The sequence below is a fragment of the Helianthus annuus genome, chromosome 8 (genome assembly GCF_002127325.2).
Source record: "Helianthus annuus cultivar XRQ/B chromosome 8, HanXRQr2.0-SUNRISE, whole genome shotgun sequence".
NCBI lineage: Eukaryota > Viridiplantae > Streptophyta > Magnoliopsida > Asterales > Asteraceae > Helianthus > Helianthus annuus.
In genome coordinates, this window is record NC_035440.2 from 86420403 (window position 1) to 86439194 (window position 18792).

The 18792-nt window shown below is 33.3% G+C and overlaps 3 protein-coding genes across 3 annotated transcripts; all 3 read right to left on the reverse strand.

Moving 5' to 3' along the window:
• Nucleotides 1-9424: 9424 nt before the first annotated feature.
• Nucleotides 9425-12005, reverse strand: LOC110871293 (L-ascorbate peroxidase, cytosolic). The gene is made up of 10 exons (XM_022120130.2): nucleotides 11964-12005; nucleotides 11501-11628; nucleotides 11256-11430; nucleotides 11098-11163; nucleotides 10477-10525; nucleotides 10293-10378; nucleotides 10048-10127; nucleotides 9857-9959; nucleotides 9689-9747; nucleotides 9425-9590 (listed from the first exon to the last, which is right to left on the reverse strand). The coding sequence occupies exons 2-10, from the start codon at nucleotides 11617-11619 to the stop codon at nucleotides 9569-9571; spliced, it is 759 nt and encodes a 252-aa protein (XP_021975822.1). The 5' UTR covers nucleotides 11620-11628; nucleotides 11964-12005; the 3' UTR covers nucleotides 9425-9568.
• A 2826-nt stretch (nucleotides 12006-14831) lies between these two features.
• Nucleotides 14832-15689, reverse strand: LOC110870298. Its single transcript, XM_022119485.2, has 2 exons — nucleotides 15209-15689; nucleotides 14832-15118 (listed from the first exon to the last, which is right to left on the reverse strand). Exons 1-2 carry the CDS (start codon nucleotides 15687-15689, stop codon nucleotides 14832-14834), a joined length of 768 nt encoding a protein of 255 aa, XP_021975177.2.
• Nucleotides 15690-15694: 5 nt separating this feature from the next.
• On the reverse strand, nucleotides 15695-16467 carry LOC110870299. The gene is made up of 3 exons (XM_035976715.1): nucleotides 16459-16467; nucleotides 15998-16382; nucleotides 15695-15715 (listed from the first exon to the last, which is right to left on the reverse strand). Exons 2-3 carry the CDS (start codon nucleotides 16377-16379, stop codon nucleotides 15702-15704), a joined length of 396 nt encoding a protein of 131 aa, XP_035832608.1. The 5' UTR covers nucleotides 16380-16382; nucleotides 16459-16467; the 3' UTR covers nucleotides 15695-15701.
• Nucleotides 16468-18792: the final 2325 nt, after the last annotated feature.

The window sequence follows — 18792 nt, forward strand, 5'->3', positions numbered from 1 at the left end:
ATGGCATACTTAACAAGTGCATAACTAAAGTGATTGTCTCAATTTCTGGCCAAAGCTGATTTGTTACAACCACTTTGCACACATGCTTAAATGATTACACTTCTGGCCAAAGCTGATTTGTCTTCGTTTAAGTAGAACTTTAAATAGTCTATTATTTTGATGTTAGTAATAGACATATCACAACCTCTTCACATAATGATCCTTATATTAATGATCCTTAATTAATTTTTATGATCATTTCGTCTGCCTTATTCTTAGCACCCCTAATTTTACTCACTATAATTTTCTTCTATAAATCTATATCCCATCCACTCTAATTCCTAAATCTAATATGCTTTTGCTTAAAGTTTCTATAAGAATTAGCTCTTAAATTAAATCCTTGATTATCTCTTAAGACACGATAATCCTATTGCTCTCTTCTAATAAAGCACTACAGAAGAAAAGTAGAGCATGATGATTAGGATAAATTGAACATGATGTCTCTTATGATAATTAAGAATAAGTGCTGTCACTAAAAGGTTATTCCAGATTAAGTCTTTCCTAAGACTAATCTATAATTGTGGAATAATCTCTAGAACTCCTAAGATGCATGCCTTCATTTAAATTTCTAAACTATAAAGTCAAGTGGTGTATGTGAATATATTATAATGTACAATACCATGACCCATAAAATTAAGGGCTTACACATGGAAATAAGTACATTTTTCCAGTACATTACATACTAAGATTTTCACTTGTACAATTTGATGCATTATAAATCAACTATAACACTCAAAAGTACCAAAGTATAATGAGTGTGTTGATAAGCAACACATGTACATAGAAATAAATGTTTGAAGCTGGAACATAAGTTGTTACTCACCTTAGAACCACTTAAACTTTAAAAGAGGATTGTTCTAAAGTCCATAGACAAAATGCAAGTACAAAATCCCAACTCTAAGGTTCTTCAAGTGAAAATCTCACTGCATAATTATGCCATTAGACTAGGCATAAGCAACGAGACTATCCATTATTCGAAAGAACAGTTGGATAAATTAATTAGATAGTCACTTACTAATGATATTTAAGTCTGATAATTCTTTAATATTCCTATTAACACATGATTAGTTGACGCTAGTTTTAAATGTTTCTTCACCAGAAGTCAACAAATAACTAACATGAGAGTTAGTGACAAAATTAAATGTTAAGACTATAAGAACCATAATAAGCAGTCTTCTAACAACGCTTTTCGATACCTTATATATATTCTGAAGATTAATCAGAATATAGTATCATAATTAAGCAATGTTATGAAGGTTGTGAGGTTTGCATAGTCGACATAAAGTCACACTTATCTTAAACTCTCATTTTATTTGTTCTAAATATCTGGATAGAAACATTACTAAGATGAAACTAGATGATACCTTACTTTTTCACAGCTTTTGTCATCATGCAAATGAGAATTTGACAAAAGGAAAATGAGACTTATAAATTTCATCCATTATAACCAAAATTCATGAGAAATCATGACATGGTTAATGAGGATGATTTTTTCATCTAATCTCATTCGAAGTGATTTTAAATCATGACGTTAAAGCCCTAAAATATGACTTGGCTTAAGGAATAAGCATGGGTCCATCATAAGTCATTCATTGACATTCGTGGAACTTATTCCAAACGAAATATTCAGACATAATTCATTTATCATTTAAAAGACTATCAACTTGTATCTAAATTTTGTCGCATATGGCCCACTGTTTTAGAAGAAATCTATTCATATATGTACTTAATAAGATTTCTATTAGATATGTCCCTAAAGTTTCTTATGATATCTGGACATTAAAGAAATCAAATAAAGTCTAACATATATATGATAGGTTCCCACGTCACGTACCTCATTGAAACTTCTCTTGTAGCATTTTAGAGATATCACAGATTAGTGGGAGCATTAAGTGTCTTAATAATAACTTGCAATAGTTGCAAGAGGTGGGGGAGTGGAAATTTTACATTACCTAACTTCACACCTCTTGTACAAGACACTGCTCCATCTTGACACTGTTCTATCATAACTTGTCTCCTTAAAATCTAATGCTACTCTTACAAAAGTTTCATAGTTGCTTAATTGTGGGCACACTTAGATTTCTTACCTAAACTAACATAATCCTCAACAAGAGAAACTATAACGACTAACGTCATTAATTTGTGTTTCTCTATTAGAATTTGTTGGTCGTTACATATTGACACTAAGCATGCTGAGTTCCCAAATATTGCTAAGGTTAGTGGGAGCAATCAAAGTCCTTATCATGACTTGTAAGGAATACAAGAGGCGGGGGGAAGAGTGTCATTAAATTTCACTCCGAATTTAACTCCAATTACACCTCTTGTACACCATACTGCACCAAGTCTTACAAACTTAGAATCCTGAAAATGATAGCAACCTAACCAAGAGCTAATCCATAAAGCTGAAACTTTTAAAACCCACTAATCAACTCAGGAGGTCATCTAGGTTTAAAAGCCTACTAACTTTGATGATTACATAACCTCCCTAATGAAGTTGAAATGGATTTTGGAAAAGTTTACTGATCCAATCTCTTCTAATTAAGCCATTAGTGTCAATCAATCTTCTAAATGGAATAAAACAGTTTTCTAGTAAAACTAATTTTATGTGTTCGTATGGGATTTGATTGAATTACCTAAGAGTGTTCATAACTAAACCAAATCCTGAAATAAGAGTTAAGACACGAAGAGGCATGATTGATTGTCAAAGGTTATACTTAGGAAGAGACAAATCATCAATGATTTCTTTGAGGATCATCACTGTTCTAGTAGCTTATAATAGTTTAAAGCTACATTAGATGAACATTAAAAGAATTTTCCCTAACAAATTGGATGACACATTTACATGTTCATAAAACAACCTGAAAGTTCCAAACTGAAGGTTAAAGAACAGTTTGTCTATAAGCCAATAAAATCCATGTATGGGTTAATGCAAACATCATCATGTGATGAAATCTTAACGTAATTATTTTCATCAACAACCAAGTGGATTAATGTACCTACCTCAAAATGAGTGGGAGCAACTAAGATAAACTTGTCTATATAGATGATATTCTTTTGACAAGTATATGTTGCATAAATCAAAGCATTGTTAACACAAACTTTGATATAATAGATCTCAGAGATATCTCTTATGTGATTGATATCATAACAAGCCGAGATAGACCCAATGGGACATTAGTTCCGTTCCATAAGTTTAACATTTAATGGGTCCTTACATATGTAACAAACAATATTGCTTTTCCTTTAGAGGATAATAGGATAAATAAGATTATTTATTTACGCTTCATTAATTGGAAGCCTTATGTAAGTTTAAGTCTATACTCGTTTAGATATTACTCACATTGCAACACATTAGATATGTCTAGATTAATGTGAAGCATCTAATGGAGTATTACAATATCTTTAAAAGAAACGGAGACTACAATTTAAAGAAGAAGTGAGAATTAAAATCGGTTTATTACTCTAACTTTGAAATATTCAAAGATGATAAAAATGTAATTCCGGTATATCTTTATGTCAGCAGACAAAACCTATCTCATGGAGGAGTCATAATGCACTGATATCAACAACCTATGTTATATCGACATAATATAGTCAGTAAATGTTGTTGGAAATTTATCAGTGGACTCATAAGTTTATTAACTCCATATAATTAATGTTTTGAAGACTTAGTGTGATAAAGTCAGCTACCATGACTCCTTGAACAGTAACAGTTCAAGAGGTGCTGCATTAAATTTCGATACGCAATTAATTATTCGTTTATGAACGAATTGAGGAAACTAAGTTTTGTATCGAATACATTCATGATGTGCTTAAGGATCCTATAACTAAAGGGCTATTACCCATAAGTCTTATTAAGAGAGCTCATAGACGGGTATTAATTGATGGTTGTGCGCAATTGCATATCGTACTATGAATGACTAAGTATTAGTTAATTTTCCTCATCAGTTTGATTTTCTATGTCTCTAAGAATATGTCAAGTCGACATAATGGCATATAGACAAATAAAGTTACAAATCAAACAAAGGGCTTATGCGTATTTTGATCATAACGATTAGGTTTTAAATTAAGGCTATAGTATGACTAATGGGGGTCCTGAGTCCCATAATGATTCAATGGCTGTATTTCTCTGCTATAGTACTTGTTTAAGGCTAAAATGAGTGTTAACTCCTGATCAGGCTTATCTAACACTCATAGTAAATGATTACTCGGCTAAGTGGGAGAATGTAAGATTAAATATATTTATTTTATATTTAATCTAGTAGCCATTATAATCATTTACATTATATGGATCAAAATATATAACAATCCTATTAAATAATTAGTTGGTAATTGTTGATGGGCCTAATTACCCTTATTAACTAATTAGGGTTTCCTCCTGGGTGCATATATAAGGAGAATAATGTGGAGGTTAAAGGGTTACACAATTACACAAACCCTAATAACACATAACATCACAATCGACCTCCTCTCCATAACCGATTCCCTTGTCGGTTTCTCATCATCACCATCATTAGATTGCACCCTAAGGAGGAACCAGACCAAGATGACAATCATGTCAAACCTTATTGCTGCGTCTCCATCTGGATTCTCTGCTGGCCTGTACTGCTGCAATCAGGTATGTTTTCATGTTTTCCATTATGCCTAAAACAGAACTGACCAACATCGAACACGTTCACGAACATAAATGAACGAGCGCCGCCTCTATTCATGTTCATTCATTTAACTAAACGAACGAAATTTCTTATTTGTGTCCGTTTGTTTAATAAACGAACGAACGAACACAAACGAACTTCTCGCCGAACGTTTGGCTCGTTTGCAGCCCTAATGGACCGCACAAATGAAAACGTCGGTTTTTTTGTGAAACTGATAAAACCGACGAAACCATCGTGTGGGAAACCATAGATTTGTGTTTATTTGGAAAAGTTGTGTAGGTGTTTAAAGGAAACAACAAAGAATTAGGCAAATTCGGACAAAATCTAAAGGTTCAATGAACTTTCTCAATATCGCTTTATGAGATTCCCACATGTCTTTAACTATCCAGTATCCACTCAACTTTCCTACATAAAACCATTATTCTTTCCATCTCAATCCCATGTTTTATCTCCAACTTATCTTGGTTCATATTTACTTTTAGATTGCTACCAAAATCCACACTATGGCGTGTTAGGATGAACCTTCGTTAAGTTGTTACAATTATTATGATTTTCTACAAAAAAAAAAAAAAATGATTTATTCATTAGTATGTTCCCTTTAAGTATTTGTAGAAACATTGTATGTTGGAAAAGTATTCATAAACTACCCTTTTTAACCGCAAATTACTAAAGACCTTAATTTCATCTTTATCTTGCATTAAAGATTTGAACCCACAATCTCATATTTGTAAGGAGAGACACAATTCATAATCATAAACTACCTACAAACGGGCGGACAAAAGTCTAAAAAAACATAGGTCAAACACATACTATACATTGGTCATGTTGAATTATATTACTATTACTATTCTAGAAAATATATTTTGGTCACAATATAAATTTCAACCTGATTTTACCGGCATAGTTGTCCAAAGCCGGTGATGGTCAAGTGAATCCTTTTACAAGAGACGACAATCATGACACATCATACATATGCATGTGTAATTTGACCATTATATTTTCATGTAAGCATGGAATAGTTGCAAAGTGGGTCTTAAAGAGATATTAGAGTGCCTCCAACGTGAATAGTTTAGACCTAAATCTTATATGTGACGTTAATTCAGATCTCAATCCTAAAAAATACGTTTTTACTACAATGTCAAACCAATTCAGACCTTTAAATCAGCATCCACCTCGTCACCTACTTTTTGATAATCTATATCTAATTTATTTCTATTATAATGAATTATTTTATGCTTCGTTTCTAATAAATTATATTAAATAAATTAAATTAAAAATTGGATAATAAACAAAACAGAAAAATATTCTAAATAATATAAATTAAAATTGAATATTAAAAAAACACAAAATTAAAAGAGAAAACACACATTAAAAAAAAACTTGCAACATTTTATAAAAATACAGGCATTAAAATTAAATAAAAAACACAGTTAAAATGAAAATTTTACTCCTCCTCCATACGTGACCAAATGTGCTCAAACAAATTTTCAACTTATTTCCACCTTAACGACTTGTTATGACATAATGTAACTAGGTGTAACCTAAAACGATCATGAACACATGACGCGCCTCATTAGTGGACTTATCATTATACACAGATCATAACACCTAAAGGGATTTGTTATAACCGAATGCGAGTATGTGTTACATGAAATCTATACTATATTATAATGCACGAGGGAGAGGTATTTTAAGATACCAAAAAAATAAGAACTTTTTCCCTCTTAATTTATAAATACACCCCTAAAATGAGGGTGAATTGGTCTTTTAAACAATAATTATATTTTAGTCCCTCATCTTAATACACTTAAATCCATTAGTTTTAACATAATTATGAGTAATTAGTTACATTTTTCCCCCTCCACAACAAACTTATAATTTTTAACGTATTATTGTCGTATCTTATAAACTATAATGTTTAAAAAAAAGTATCGTGACGACCTATTCATTTTTGTCGACATTTCGACAGCTGTCTTAGTCAGTATTGACGTGTGGATTAAAAGGTACAAGTAGATGATACTTTATTATACAATTAATTAAAGCTCAACGTACTTAGTCGTTATTTCAGAATGTTTAATAGCTACAAAATGTCAAGTGATTAAATATCGTCAATTTAATCCTCTCATCTAGTTTACACTTTAATCCCTCATCTTTAACAAAATCAAAGATAATTAGTTAATAGTCACACTTTATCCCCTTATAAAAAACTACCCCTACACGATTTTTAAACGGCCATAACTTTGTGATACGCTAATATATTTTTTTAATTACACCATATAAACGTGTAAGTTAATCTCCTTATTTGAATATAATATTACTATAGTTTTTTTAATTAAAAAGATTGATATATTACGTAATTAGCAGTGTCTAAGGGTGAGTAATAACTGAATTATTAACCGAAACCGAAATCAACCAAAACTGAATTAACTGAAAACTGGTTAACTGAAACCCGAATTAACCAAAAACGGTTATCGATTTTTTTATACATTTATTTAACCAAAATTAACTTAAACGAACCGTTCATATTTTCATATATTTATAGCTTTTATAACTTAAGTTCATGTATTTCATATTTATACCTCCATTCCAAGCGCCTATACATCCATTTCATGTATTTCTAATCAAAAGTTTTAGCCCCAAGTTTGGTTTTGGCTACTAACCAAAATTAAATGAATCAAACCAAAAACCGTTCTAACTGAATAAACCAAACCGATTAATTGAAAACAGATTGGTTAATAAAATAGACAAATCAATGACCTCAATTTCGGTTGAGGATAATAATCTAACCAACCGAACAATGCACATCGTGGCAATGTCTGTGTTTCCCGCAGCATCGCGCGCGCACCTACCGGTTATTAACCAAAACCTGGTTATTGGTGAGCAATAACTGAATCATTAACCTAAACCAAACCGAAAACAGACGAAACCGAAGAAAAATCAACCAAAAACTGAATTACCTGAAAACTGAATTAAGTAAAAACCGGTTATCAATTTTCTTGTACTCTCATTTAACCAAAATAGCTTAACCAAATCATTCATATTTTCATATATTTATAGCTTTTATACACCCGGTTCATATATTTCATATTTTATATCTCAATTTCATATATTTATACTTTCATTTCATGTGTTTATATTTCAATTTCATATATTTCTAAGCAAAAGTTTTAGCTCATGTTTGGTTTTTGCTATTAGCTGAAATTAAATGAACCAAACCAAAAACCATCCATCTAACCTAATAAACCGAAGTGATTAACCGAAACCAATTGGTTAAAAAAATAGACTAACCGATGACTTTGATTTCGGCTTCGGTTGAGAATAATAATCGAACCGACCGAACCATCCACATCACAATGAAATGGATTACCCGATTACTTCGGTTTTGATGTATATCTATCACAATAATTCTACAATAAATATATTATATGAATAAGAACACTACCAAAAACGGGTATCGCAATGCAATGCAATGTGTTGTGTGTCGTGTCTCTCCCGTCGCATCGCGCGAGCAACCTGCTAGTAACTCATTAGTTGACTAATCATCTAAGATAGGTCGTGTTAACTTTTGGAGGGGGGGGGGGGGGTAAGGTTTTGAGTATATTGTGTAGCTGCATTCGTGCGATGGAGTTCAGTCGGTTTATATGTTTCCGAGTTTGGGTTCTTAGTATGTAGTAGATTCATGAAACTATGCATTAAAACCTCATTTTTTAACTAATAAACAATGAAACATGTGTTTGTAACAAAAGAAGATATTTCAAAATGAGTATAATGTAGCGATGCATTACCACCCTTTTCATATTCCTATTAGATGTAGAATTAGATCATTTCTTATAAACGGACAAATTAATAAACAAATAAAAAATGCTCAAACAATTTCTTGATACCTAACAAAGAGGATTCCAAAATATATAATCTGTATAATTAAAATTGCATGTTTTCATTAGGAAATTAGAATTATAAAAGTAGCAATCATTGTATGGTCAATTGGTTCAATGGAAACCGATGACTTGTAATTGATCCATGGGTTTCCATTTCTGGATTATGGTCCTATAGGCCCAACGGGCCTCTAAGGACTTTTTTATATACATAGGCTAGATCTAATAAGTGCGGGACTTTCCCGTCTCAGTAGCCGGTAGATCCTCTCATGTGTGTGGTTGTCAAGATGGTGTTGATTGACGATAATGGCGATTTTTAGTAGGAGGAAGGGTGGAAGGTGACGGAAGCTAGTGTTATGACTTGTGAGATAAAGATTCAGATAAAGATTAGACAACATTTTTTTAACTTCATCAAAGATCACACAATATGAGGTGGTTAATTGGTTATTAACTTGAAAGAGCCAACCGAATCCGCTCTAGGTGTGAATAAACAAAACCTTTTTTTTAATGGCAAATTTCTTTTTAATTCATGTCGTTTGTAGGACTTAAGACATCCCCCTCTCAAAGTGTTTAAAGACTGACTCATGAGTCGTAGCTGTTAATACTATATTATTGTGTGACAAATAGTTATAACTTTAAGGTAGTTAATGCATATAAAATAAGACTATTAAAAATAAGGAGCTTCGACTAGACCAACACTAATATATAATCATACAAAAATTTATTTGTACCATAAAACTTCAAATTGTTTCAATAACACCATACTTACTCTATAAAATTCAGTTTTATTCCATAATAAGATAACCAAAAGATTTCATCATACTTTGTGTCACACAAAGGGAAGTGACCATTATTTATAACTACCCCAAACCAAGTTGTACTTCAACATTATTGTTTACTCAGCAAAAACAGTAAAAAAAAAAAAAAAAAGAGAACACAGACGCGATGACGAACATGATCACTGAAACGCACACGGGATGTAGCATATCCTGGATCCCCTTAATTACCAGAATCAGCAAATCTGGAAAATAACAAGTCAAAACAGTTAGAAAATTTGATTTTTAATTACTTAGATTGTAATAAACTAATAATATAGTGTATATTTTTTTTATAGTTTACCCCAACTCGCTAAGCTTCAAGTAGGACTCAGCAAAGGCTTGAAAGAAAGCATTTTGATCCTGTTATTGTAAATAAAACAAAGCCCATTATTGTTAGCACTTATGGTTATGGTATTAAAATTATAAAAGTGACATTATTACATTGCAATAAACAAGAAAATGTACTTACTGCAGCGAATTTCTCGACAAGAGGTCGAAAAGCGGGGTCTTCAACTAGTGCTTTATCGGAAGTTAACTGAATCAGCCCGGCCTTCTCACCAGCTAAGAGTTCTCTGTTGCGGGTTCAACAAAATGATACTTAATGATAATGAAGAATGTAAAGTTTTAAAAAAGGGACCAAAAATTTGTAACAAAGCTTACTTGAAGTAACTATTGTCAAATACCATCGGGTTGGATGTCCATGATCCATCTTGTCCGGATCGTTCCTTGTGGGTAGATCCCTAGAACAAGTAAACATGTTACAACAAGCAGGTTGGGTAACAGATCAAAATATGTAACCTTTGTGCTCATTGGTTTGACCCGAAATATTTTTTTATCTAGGATTTTATTCTTTTAAATAATATATATTATATAATGACATGTGGTATAAGTGTATGAAAACAAACCAATGTATGTGCACCAGAGAGAGCAACAATATCTTGGTCAGTGAGACCCATGGTGTTCACAAACACATTCCTCAACTGGTCAGGACCTGACATATATTTTATATAAATATAAAGTATTAATGATGCCACTTTAAAAGAATTCAACATAATTAATTTCCATAAATTGTCAATTTTCTTCACCAACCTTGATTAGGAAGAGGAAGACGACCTTCTGGAGGGGGAGCATCCAGGTCCTTGAAGAATGAAAAATCAATTATAATTTACAATAAAATATATTATATAATGGCAAATAAAACATTTAAATATATTATATAGAAATTAAGAGCATTGATAATATTATGTAAACCAAACCGATCATTGTACCAACTGAACCAGACATATAACCAACCATAATACTGGTTCACTGGTTGAAACAGTTAAACCAGACCCAAAACATAATGATGTCATAACTAATTTAAAAAAAACTATATATTACATTAATTTGAATACTATATTGTTACGTTGGTTATATTTAAATGAATAAAAAATATGTTTTTTAGAGTGAAAAAAGTATAGAATAATAAGAGAATTTTCAAATGAAAGTATCTAATTTTGTTACTTATATATACAACAATATTTTTTTAGATTGTTTCAAATAGTAATATTTATGCATGACAAAAAGTATTGTAAAAAAAATCTAATCAACACAAGTCCAACTAGTGAGAGGGGTCATTGAATATTGATTCAACCACTAAACCAGGTCAGTCAATACAACCATACCGGTTCAACCAGTCTTCTGGTTTAACCGACATTGAAAAGCACATACCGTCCTCCCGGGGTTGAAAGTAATTTGTGGTCCTCCGGTACTTTCAACCGCGACAATACCAGCCATCTATATATCAAGATAAATGTAGATTAATATTGATCCACAACATAACTTAAAAAAAAATTTATATAATTATATTGTATCATGATCATAGTTACCATATAAAAGTCACCATAGGAAACAAGTGGGAACTTCTGTTTAATAGGCTCTAACAATTCAACAGCAGTGTCAAGCCCAACATTAGGACCATGGTTTTGCTCCGATTTAAGCTTCATGGTACCGAACGGACCTCCGGTCTTCGTATTCACATCGAAAGTCCCAGCCGAGTGAAATCTGGAGAGCAATAACAACATTAAAACACGAATAAAAAATTACCAAAAAAGGAGAATTCAATTCGTCTTACGCAAGTCGAAGCACTAGAGGAGCGCATTGCTTCTCGGTGATGAAGGCTCGAAGCTCACCCTTGGCTTGATCGACAGCCGACTTGTGCTCCTCACTTAAGCTCGGGTAGATCTTCCCCATCGTCTCGATCTAAACTTACCATAAAATCAAACAACAATGTGAAAACTGAAATTAAGTGCAATATTGAAATATATAGTGTGAGGAAATCATGATTAATCATAGCAGAACCAGAGGGGTCAAGTGAGTCCGCTGACTGCCCTAGAATTTCACATTTTAACTTTAAAACTTAATTTGTTAACATAAACATTAGTTTGACCCCTCAATTATAACCAGTATTAAACAGAACCGTCTACTAACAAGTTCTGGTTTTGTCACCTGTATTCATGAATCAACCAAAGCTAACATAACATTTTATACGCAATTTGTTGCGCGTTAAACAATCGATTAGAGAAAGATTGACGTACTAGTTAATTGAATATGAATGTAGAAGTTAGAAGTGAAGGAGTGAGATGAAAATGGTCACAAGCTACCATTTTATAGTCATGGGAGTTTTAGTTGGGGGTTTCAACTTGATTATGTGAGCCGTTGGATTAATAAATTGTATGACTTGGACTTATTTGACGGACCAGATTAACTTGAGCCACTAGGTTGACAGTTTGAATGTATAAATAATAAATAAATGAATTAAAATGGTACGTTTTGACATATTTATTAAGGTTGTGGGTATTAATGTATAAATAATAATAAATGAATTAAAATGGGACGTTTTGACATATTTATTAAGGTTGTGGGTATTATTCAATTGTAAGTTTGTAAGTTTTAAGTTTTTTGAGGTTTTTTTTTTTTTTTTTTGGTTTTTATTAGTGTCCAATTAAATTTATTTTAGCAATCAAGGCCCTATTTTAACTTCATTTAAGATGGTTAATTTGGTTTTTTAACGGGAAATTACAAAAACGATGAGAAATAGGTTGGTGATTATGACTTTAAACTTAAGCTTACAACATTTTTGCCGAAATTATCATTTATTTCGTGTGGTAAAAAGTTGTTTCTAGAATTTAAATATATGTTCATTAAATAAAAAGTTTACTTTCAGTATGTTATATAAATAAAAGCATATTTACAAGAATATATGAACACATACACACAAACAAACACGAACACATGCGCACATGTAGTTATTTGTTAAAATGAGCAATACAACATCCGTTTCACTATAGCCTAGATTACAAGTCGTTGCGTGATCGTGTTATTGAAGCGAAGATCATTTCACGAAGTAACATTGGAAGTAGAACTTTTATTTCAAAAATCAGTTTTTCACTATCTAATAAACGAATACCTTTCAAGCTACAAAGAAGATAGTCTCCGCTTTATGTTCGTTTCGCAATAACAATAAACAAAAGACAGGGTCAATCGTTATTAAAGGCTGGTTGGTTTGTTTCTAAGGCAGCCTGTTTTCACTCACGGTCAACTCTACGTGGCATCTCAAGAGTTAAAAGCATGACGGCTTAAAATTTTTAATCTTATACAGTGATGGAAAAATCACAAACAAAACAACCAATGTTGTTTACAAAGAGATATTCTTAAATTTATAGTTTTATATTGGATAAAATTTATTATAAACAAATTCGACGTTTTCATCATAAACGTATAATGATATTTGTAATACCTTAAAAACATATTGTTTAGTCTGTCCTGTGAAGTTCACGGGAATTAGCACTAGTTTTAATTATATAAACCATAGTTATCAAATGCATTAGACGCACTCTAGGTGCAAAGGGCTTGCTTCTCGCCTAGGCGAGAAGCGCAAAAAAAGCGATGGCCTGAGAAAAAAAAAAGCGCAATCAAATAAAAACATTAAAAAAACAAAGTTATGAACCGAAAAAACCCAAATCCTTAAAATTCCAAAATCGTTCAAATATAATAAAGCTTAAAATAAAACCAACATTATTATGAATGACCAAAATATCCCAAAACCAAAACGGTTAAGACTTGAAAACAATAAAGTTCAGACTTCCAAAACTAAATAAAACTCAAAACCAGTTGTTCTTCAACTTTAAAGATCATCGTAGTCGGAATCGTCATCCACAGCAATTGCCTTGCCTTTTCCAGCAGCAGCATTCACTTGTTCTTCCTCTTGTTCTTCTTCGGAATCTTCATCAACCAATCTTCTTGAACTAGAAGGCCTTGAAGTTGAACGCCTTGAAGCAGACTGCCTTGAAACAGATGCCCTCGAAGCTGACGGCTGTGAAGCAGCCGGCTGTGAAGATCTTGTATTGTGTATACGCTCCCCTGCTCCACTCGCCTCTCCTACAACATCCCAAACCAAATCTCCATCATCAGTAAAAACCCTGTCTTCACCCATCTTTCCTACTAACCATTCATTGCTATCATCAATATCAGTCAATGAAAAGGGATCATATGCCGCATCCACATCGAGTCTATTCTTTAGCATGTTATTGTATTTAACATAGACGAGATCATGTAGTTTTTTATGCTCTAGACGATTCCTCTTCTTCGAGTGGATCTATTTAAGATTTGTATAAATATTAGATACAAGAAACCCTCAATCGTAATTCATAATTAAATTTTAGATTGGAATACTTACATGCTCAAATGTGCTCCAGTTTCGTTCACACCAGGATGAACTGCACGTTAAACTTAGCACTCTAATAGCTAGTTGTTGCAAATTTGGAGTGCCTTTCCCATACAACTTCCACCATTCAGCTGTTACATACACTCAAATTTGACACATTATACATATAAAAATAAAGTCTATAATCTAGGTAAAAAGTATGTTAACAATTAACTTACCAGGTGCTATTTTACCATGTTGTCGCTTTGCTGTTTCTAGACTAAAAAATCCAGACTGGTCCACCCAATGAATCAACTCAACGTTAATCTTATCTTGTGTGTCCTTGTTTGTCTCAAGCTTGTCAATACATTCATGTAGTCCAAGGGACACTTCTTTGTCGCTTTCAATGTCCACATTGTAGCAATAAAACTCTGGGTTAAGATAGTAACCCGCTGCGTGCAAGGGATGGTGAAGTTGGCAGTTCCATTTCTTGTCAATAATTCCCGACACAACAATGTAATCTTCATTATCTTCTCATCCTAAAGCTGCTGCAATTGCAGTTTTTGCTCGTTCCATACCTTCGTACACGTAACCAATCGCGGGTTTTTTCTCATTGTCGACAATTCTAAGCACTCGAACAAGAGGACCCATGATTTTCAGAGTGAACAGAACATTGTTCCAGAAAGTTGGGGTAAAAACAATGTCATTCGCTCTTGCACCCTTACGTTCTTCAGCCCGTTTACTTGTCATCCACTGTTCGCTAGCAAACATATTTCGAAGTGCATTTTTGTTTTTGCAAGCTTTGTAATGTAAGAAACGTGGTTGCAAACCTTGTTACTCCACTCCTTGTTAGCTCGTTGTTTTTAGTGAACTCCCTCATTAAGTTCAAGACAAAACTATGGTTATAAATATAACCAACAACGAAGATAGCTTGTTCAATATTTTTTTTCACATCCGGAATCTTACCGATATCTTTTAGCATTAGATCCAAGCAGTGCGCTGCACATGGTGTCCAAAATAGATTTTCCGCTTTTCCATTCATTTTACCTACAAAAGAATGTAAAATAATTTGTTATAAACAGGTTGGTGCAATTTGATAAGTAATCATAAACGAAAAACATCAAAAAATAAATTAACCTGCTAGCTTAAAGTTGGCCCCATTGTCGGTAATAATCTGAACAACATTTTGTTCCCCAATCCTTTCCACAAACCCATCTAGGAGCTCAAAAACCTTTTCACCAGTCTTCATATACGACGATGCATCAAAAGACTCCATAAACACCGTTCCTTTAGAACCGTTGACAAGAAAGTTAATCAACGTTCTTTGCTTCCTATCTGTCCATCCATCCGACATTACCGAACAACCGTACTTAATCCACTCAGTTCTATGAGTTTCGACCCACTCCTCCACATGTTGTACTTCATTTTTTAGTAACGGAACGCGAAGCTCATGGAATGATGGAGGCTTTAAATGCGGCCCATAGTTCCCAACAGCCGCAAGCATCTCTTTAAAGCAGTCCATATTAGCCACATTAAATGCAACCCCAGCCTGGTAGAAAAACGCTGCAATGGACTGTATTGTTTGGGCTCGGAGCTCTTTATTACAAGCATCCTTCATGCTTGTTTGAACTTATTTTCCTTTACCTGTTTTTAAAAACATTACAGAGTCTGTTACAGCCATAAAAACACTACTGATTTGATTAACTCACACAGAATTTAAAAACATTAATCAACTAAGACAGCCTTAAAAACACTACTGAATTGATTAACTAACACAGAATTTATAAACATTAATCAACTAAGACAGCCATAAAAACACTACTGAATTGATTAACTAAGACATAATTTATAAACATTAATCAACTGAGACACACATTAACAGGCCACTGATGTGATTAACTGAAAATAAAAAAGAATTTATCATACCTTTTGAAAACATCACATCTAATGGCCCCTTCACATTAGTCGTCTTCTGCCTCTTGTTTTGATGAGCAGGTATCTCTATAACTTCATCATCCTCCTGTTCATCAGCCAAATCAGCCAACCCATCATTTGTTTTCTTGGCCTTTTGGCTCGCAACATACGCCTTCAACTCGTCTTTAACCTCCTGTGGACACCTTGTACATGACTTGACGTTTCTGTTTCCTCCAATTTGGTGTAGTTTAGCACGAAAAATTCCACCTTTTGTGATCTTCTTGCAAAAGTTGCATGAAACGGCATTTTTATCATTAGGATTCCTCAGATGATTGTACTTCCATCCAGGGTCCGTTTTCCTGCTCTCGGATGGTCCATCATCTTGAGAAGCCATAGCCTGTAGCATAGTTCCGATGGATTAACATGTACATGAATGATAAAAGAATAAATAACTAACTGACAGAAACACATACCTGTGGTTTTTTTGCCGGCAGAAACTAACAGAACTGTGAAGGTGAATGCTGTGGCTGTTGCTGCGTATAGTCTGTTATATACAGACTTAATATTGTATAAAAAATAATATATCTCTTAAGTATTTGAAATTCAAAATATCTTTTAATAATATATAAAGATTTTCTGAGATATGATTCCTAAATAATTAAACTTAGCTGTAAATAAAATCTGGTTTGTTATTAGAGATAAGGTTTTTTTAAAAAAAAATCGTTGCTTTTTTCATCTAGGACACAAAAGCGGCCAACCCTCGCCTTGCTCGCCTAGGTCGCCCAGGCGACCAAAGCGATCGCTTTTAATAACACTGATATAAACTATGAATATAGATGAAATCTAACCGATTTTCATAATTTTCACTGTTTTTAAGCCCTGATTTTTAAAATTAAATGAACAATATAATTTACATATTATAATTTAGCAACAAGTTATAGCATAGTAGTGTTTTACCTCATGCTTTGGGGGCTTCTCAAAAAAATTAGCATTACACTTTTAACCCATAACTCTTTGATTTTTTACTTTCAACCAAAGTTTTCATCTTTTTTCAATTTAACCTCACAACTTTGTTACTTTTAACTTCGGTCCCCTATACTTTATATACTCCTCAAAACTTCCGTTTTACGTTTCATTCTAAATTTTACGAGTTAAAACGGCGCAACGTACGTGTGTGGTTCAACGCTTTTACGTTTTGTTTTACAATACGCTCTAAATTTTGCGAGTTAACATGGTGGAACGATGCATGTGTGGTTCAACGTTTTTACATCGTCTATTTCTCCTGCTTGAAAGGTTGTCGCAACGTGCAGGTCCTAAATCGACTTATTTATTATTTTCTATATTTTGCGTTTCGGTTTAATTTCTCCGCATTAACACGCCGCAACTTTAGTGTTGATGGTCATTGATGGTGGTGTCGCATTAATGCTATTTGTCACGGTTTTACACCCCCGCCGCAACGCGAGGGACTTAATACTAGTTTATCTTTAGTTTACATTAACTTTGACTCATAATAAACGGTAATAACATCAAAACTTATTCGGCTACTCCCATAAATTGAATTATCAAAACAATTTAAACCAGTGTGCAACCCATGAGCCGAGTGTTGTATATATTTAAAGTACAAGCGGCCCAAAAAAGGTATTTGGGGGCCCAACGCCTAAAACACTTATACACACACATATCCAAATACTTATTTGGGTTCATGGATATAAATAACTTGATCCCAACTCTTTTTCAGGCTTTAATCATACAACTTTCTTTTACACCTAAGTCAGTTTGTACACTTAAGGATTTGAACCCACACTACTTTAACGTGAGGGCAATCACTGTGGGTTATTAGAAATAGCTAAGTGAACGATCATATATAAAACATGTTGATACACTCACACAACCAACACGAGAAACCAGGTCGGCGTGCTTACATTTCCCGACGTGTTATACGTCGCTCCCATTTTTAGCCCTGATGTATAAGATAGCGTATAGTAGTAGACCTCGGTGTACAATATGTTGGTTAGCGTATTATAGCCAATTACATGTCTTGAATCTTGAATCTAGTTACTCAATTCAATCATTGTTTACATTAAGCTTTCGCTCACGAATTATTTATGATTTATTTATTACTCGGGTGCTTGTGAAATATCTTCATTTCGGTTGGTCACAAGCCTATCTTTAGTACACGTTCACACCAGTCGATCACACAGCTATCCGGGTTCAAGTGGATTTGCTTGAGCCAGAAAATGTTTAGATGATTATTTATCTATAAGGTCACGTAGCATGTCATGTTCAAGAAGCCTAAATTCTAAACCTTACGGCGCGTTACAATCTAAAAAGCTATGAGTCTAAATGTAAACAAAATCTTCACTGGACCAGATCTAGAGGTTGAGGGTCCAATGGGCTGGTCATTAATAACTGGAGCCAATTAGAGCGACCCGATTCGTTTGATGAATTTTGTGATGCTCTGGATGACGATTAGCGATTTTCGTTTGCTAATCTTTATGACATGCTTTTGGTCAAATTGGCTCCATGCTAGCCACTAGGTAAACCATGATTGTTGTCTACTACTCAAGCGACTCATAATGCAAAATATTTTTTAGATAATTTTTTGAAACCGCAAACTAATATCTATACAATCGGTGTTCATACATTTGTGATTAGGTTCAGTTTCATTAATAATGTCTCTTATGTTGTGCTAAGCGTCATCACTTTAGTGTTACCATGAGTTCTTCGACTTTGATGCGCTTATCCACGTTGCCCTATCGATTATAAACGTGTGTTATTTTTTGTTATAACAGACGCCTCGCCACAAC

Excerpts from the sequence above, each read along its gene's own strand:
- LOC110870299 (XM_035976715.1), bottom strand. The coding sequence starts at position 16,379 with ATGGCTTCTCAAGATGATGGACCATCCGAGAGCAGGAAAACGGACCCT.
- LOC110871293 (XM_022120130.2), bottom strand. The coding sequence starts at position 11,619 with ATGGGGAAGATCTACCCGAGCTTAAGTGAGGAGCACAAGTCGGCTGTC. Across the intron at positions 10,379-10,476 it reads TCTTCCTCTTCCTAATCAAG|GTCCTGACCAGTTGAGGAAT; the intron begins GTTGGTGAAGAA and ends AATATATGTCAG. Across the intron at positions 9,591-9,688 it reads TTGAAGCTTAGCGAGTTGGG|ATTTGCTGATTCTGGTAATT; the intron begins GTAAACTATAAA and ends GTTATTTTCCAG.
- LOC110870298 (XM_022119485.2), bottom strand. The coding sequence starts at position 15,689 with ATGAAGGATGCTTGTAATAAAGAGCTCCGAGCCCAAACAATACAGTCC. Across the intron at positions 15,119-15,208 it reads GGCCAACTTTAAGCTAGCAG|GTAAAATGAATGGAAAAGCG; the intron begins GTTAATTTATTT and ends ATTCTTTTGTAG.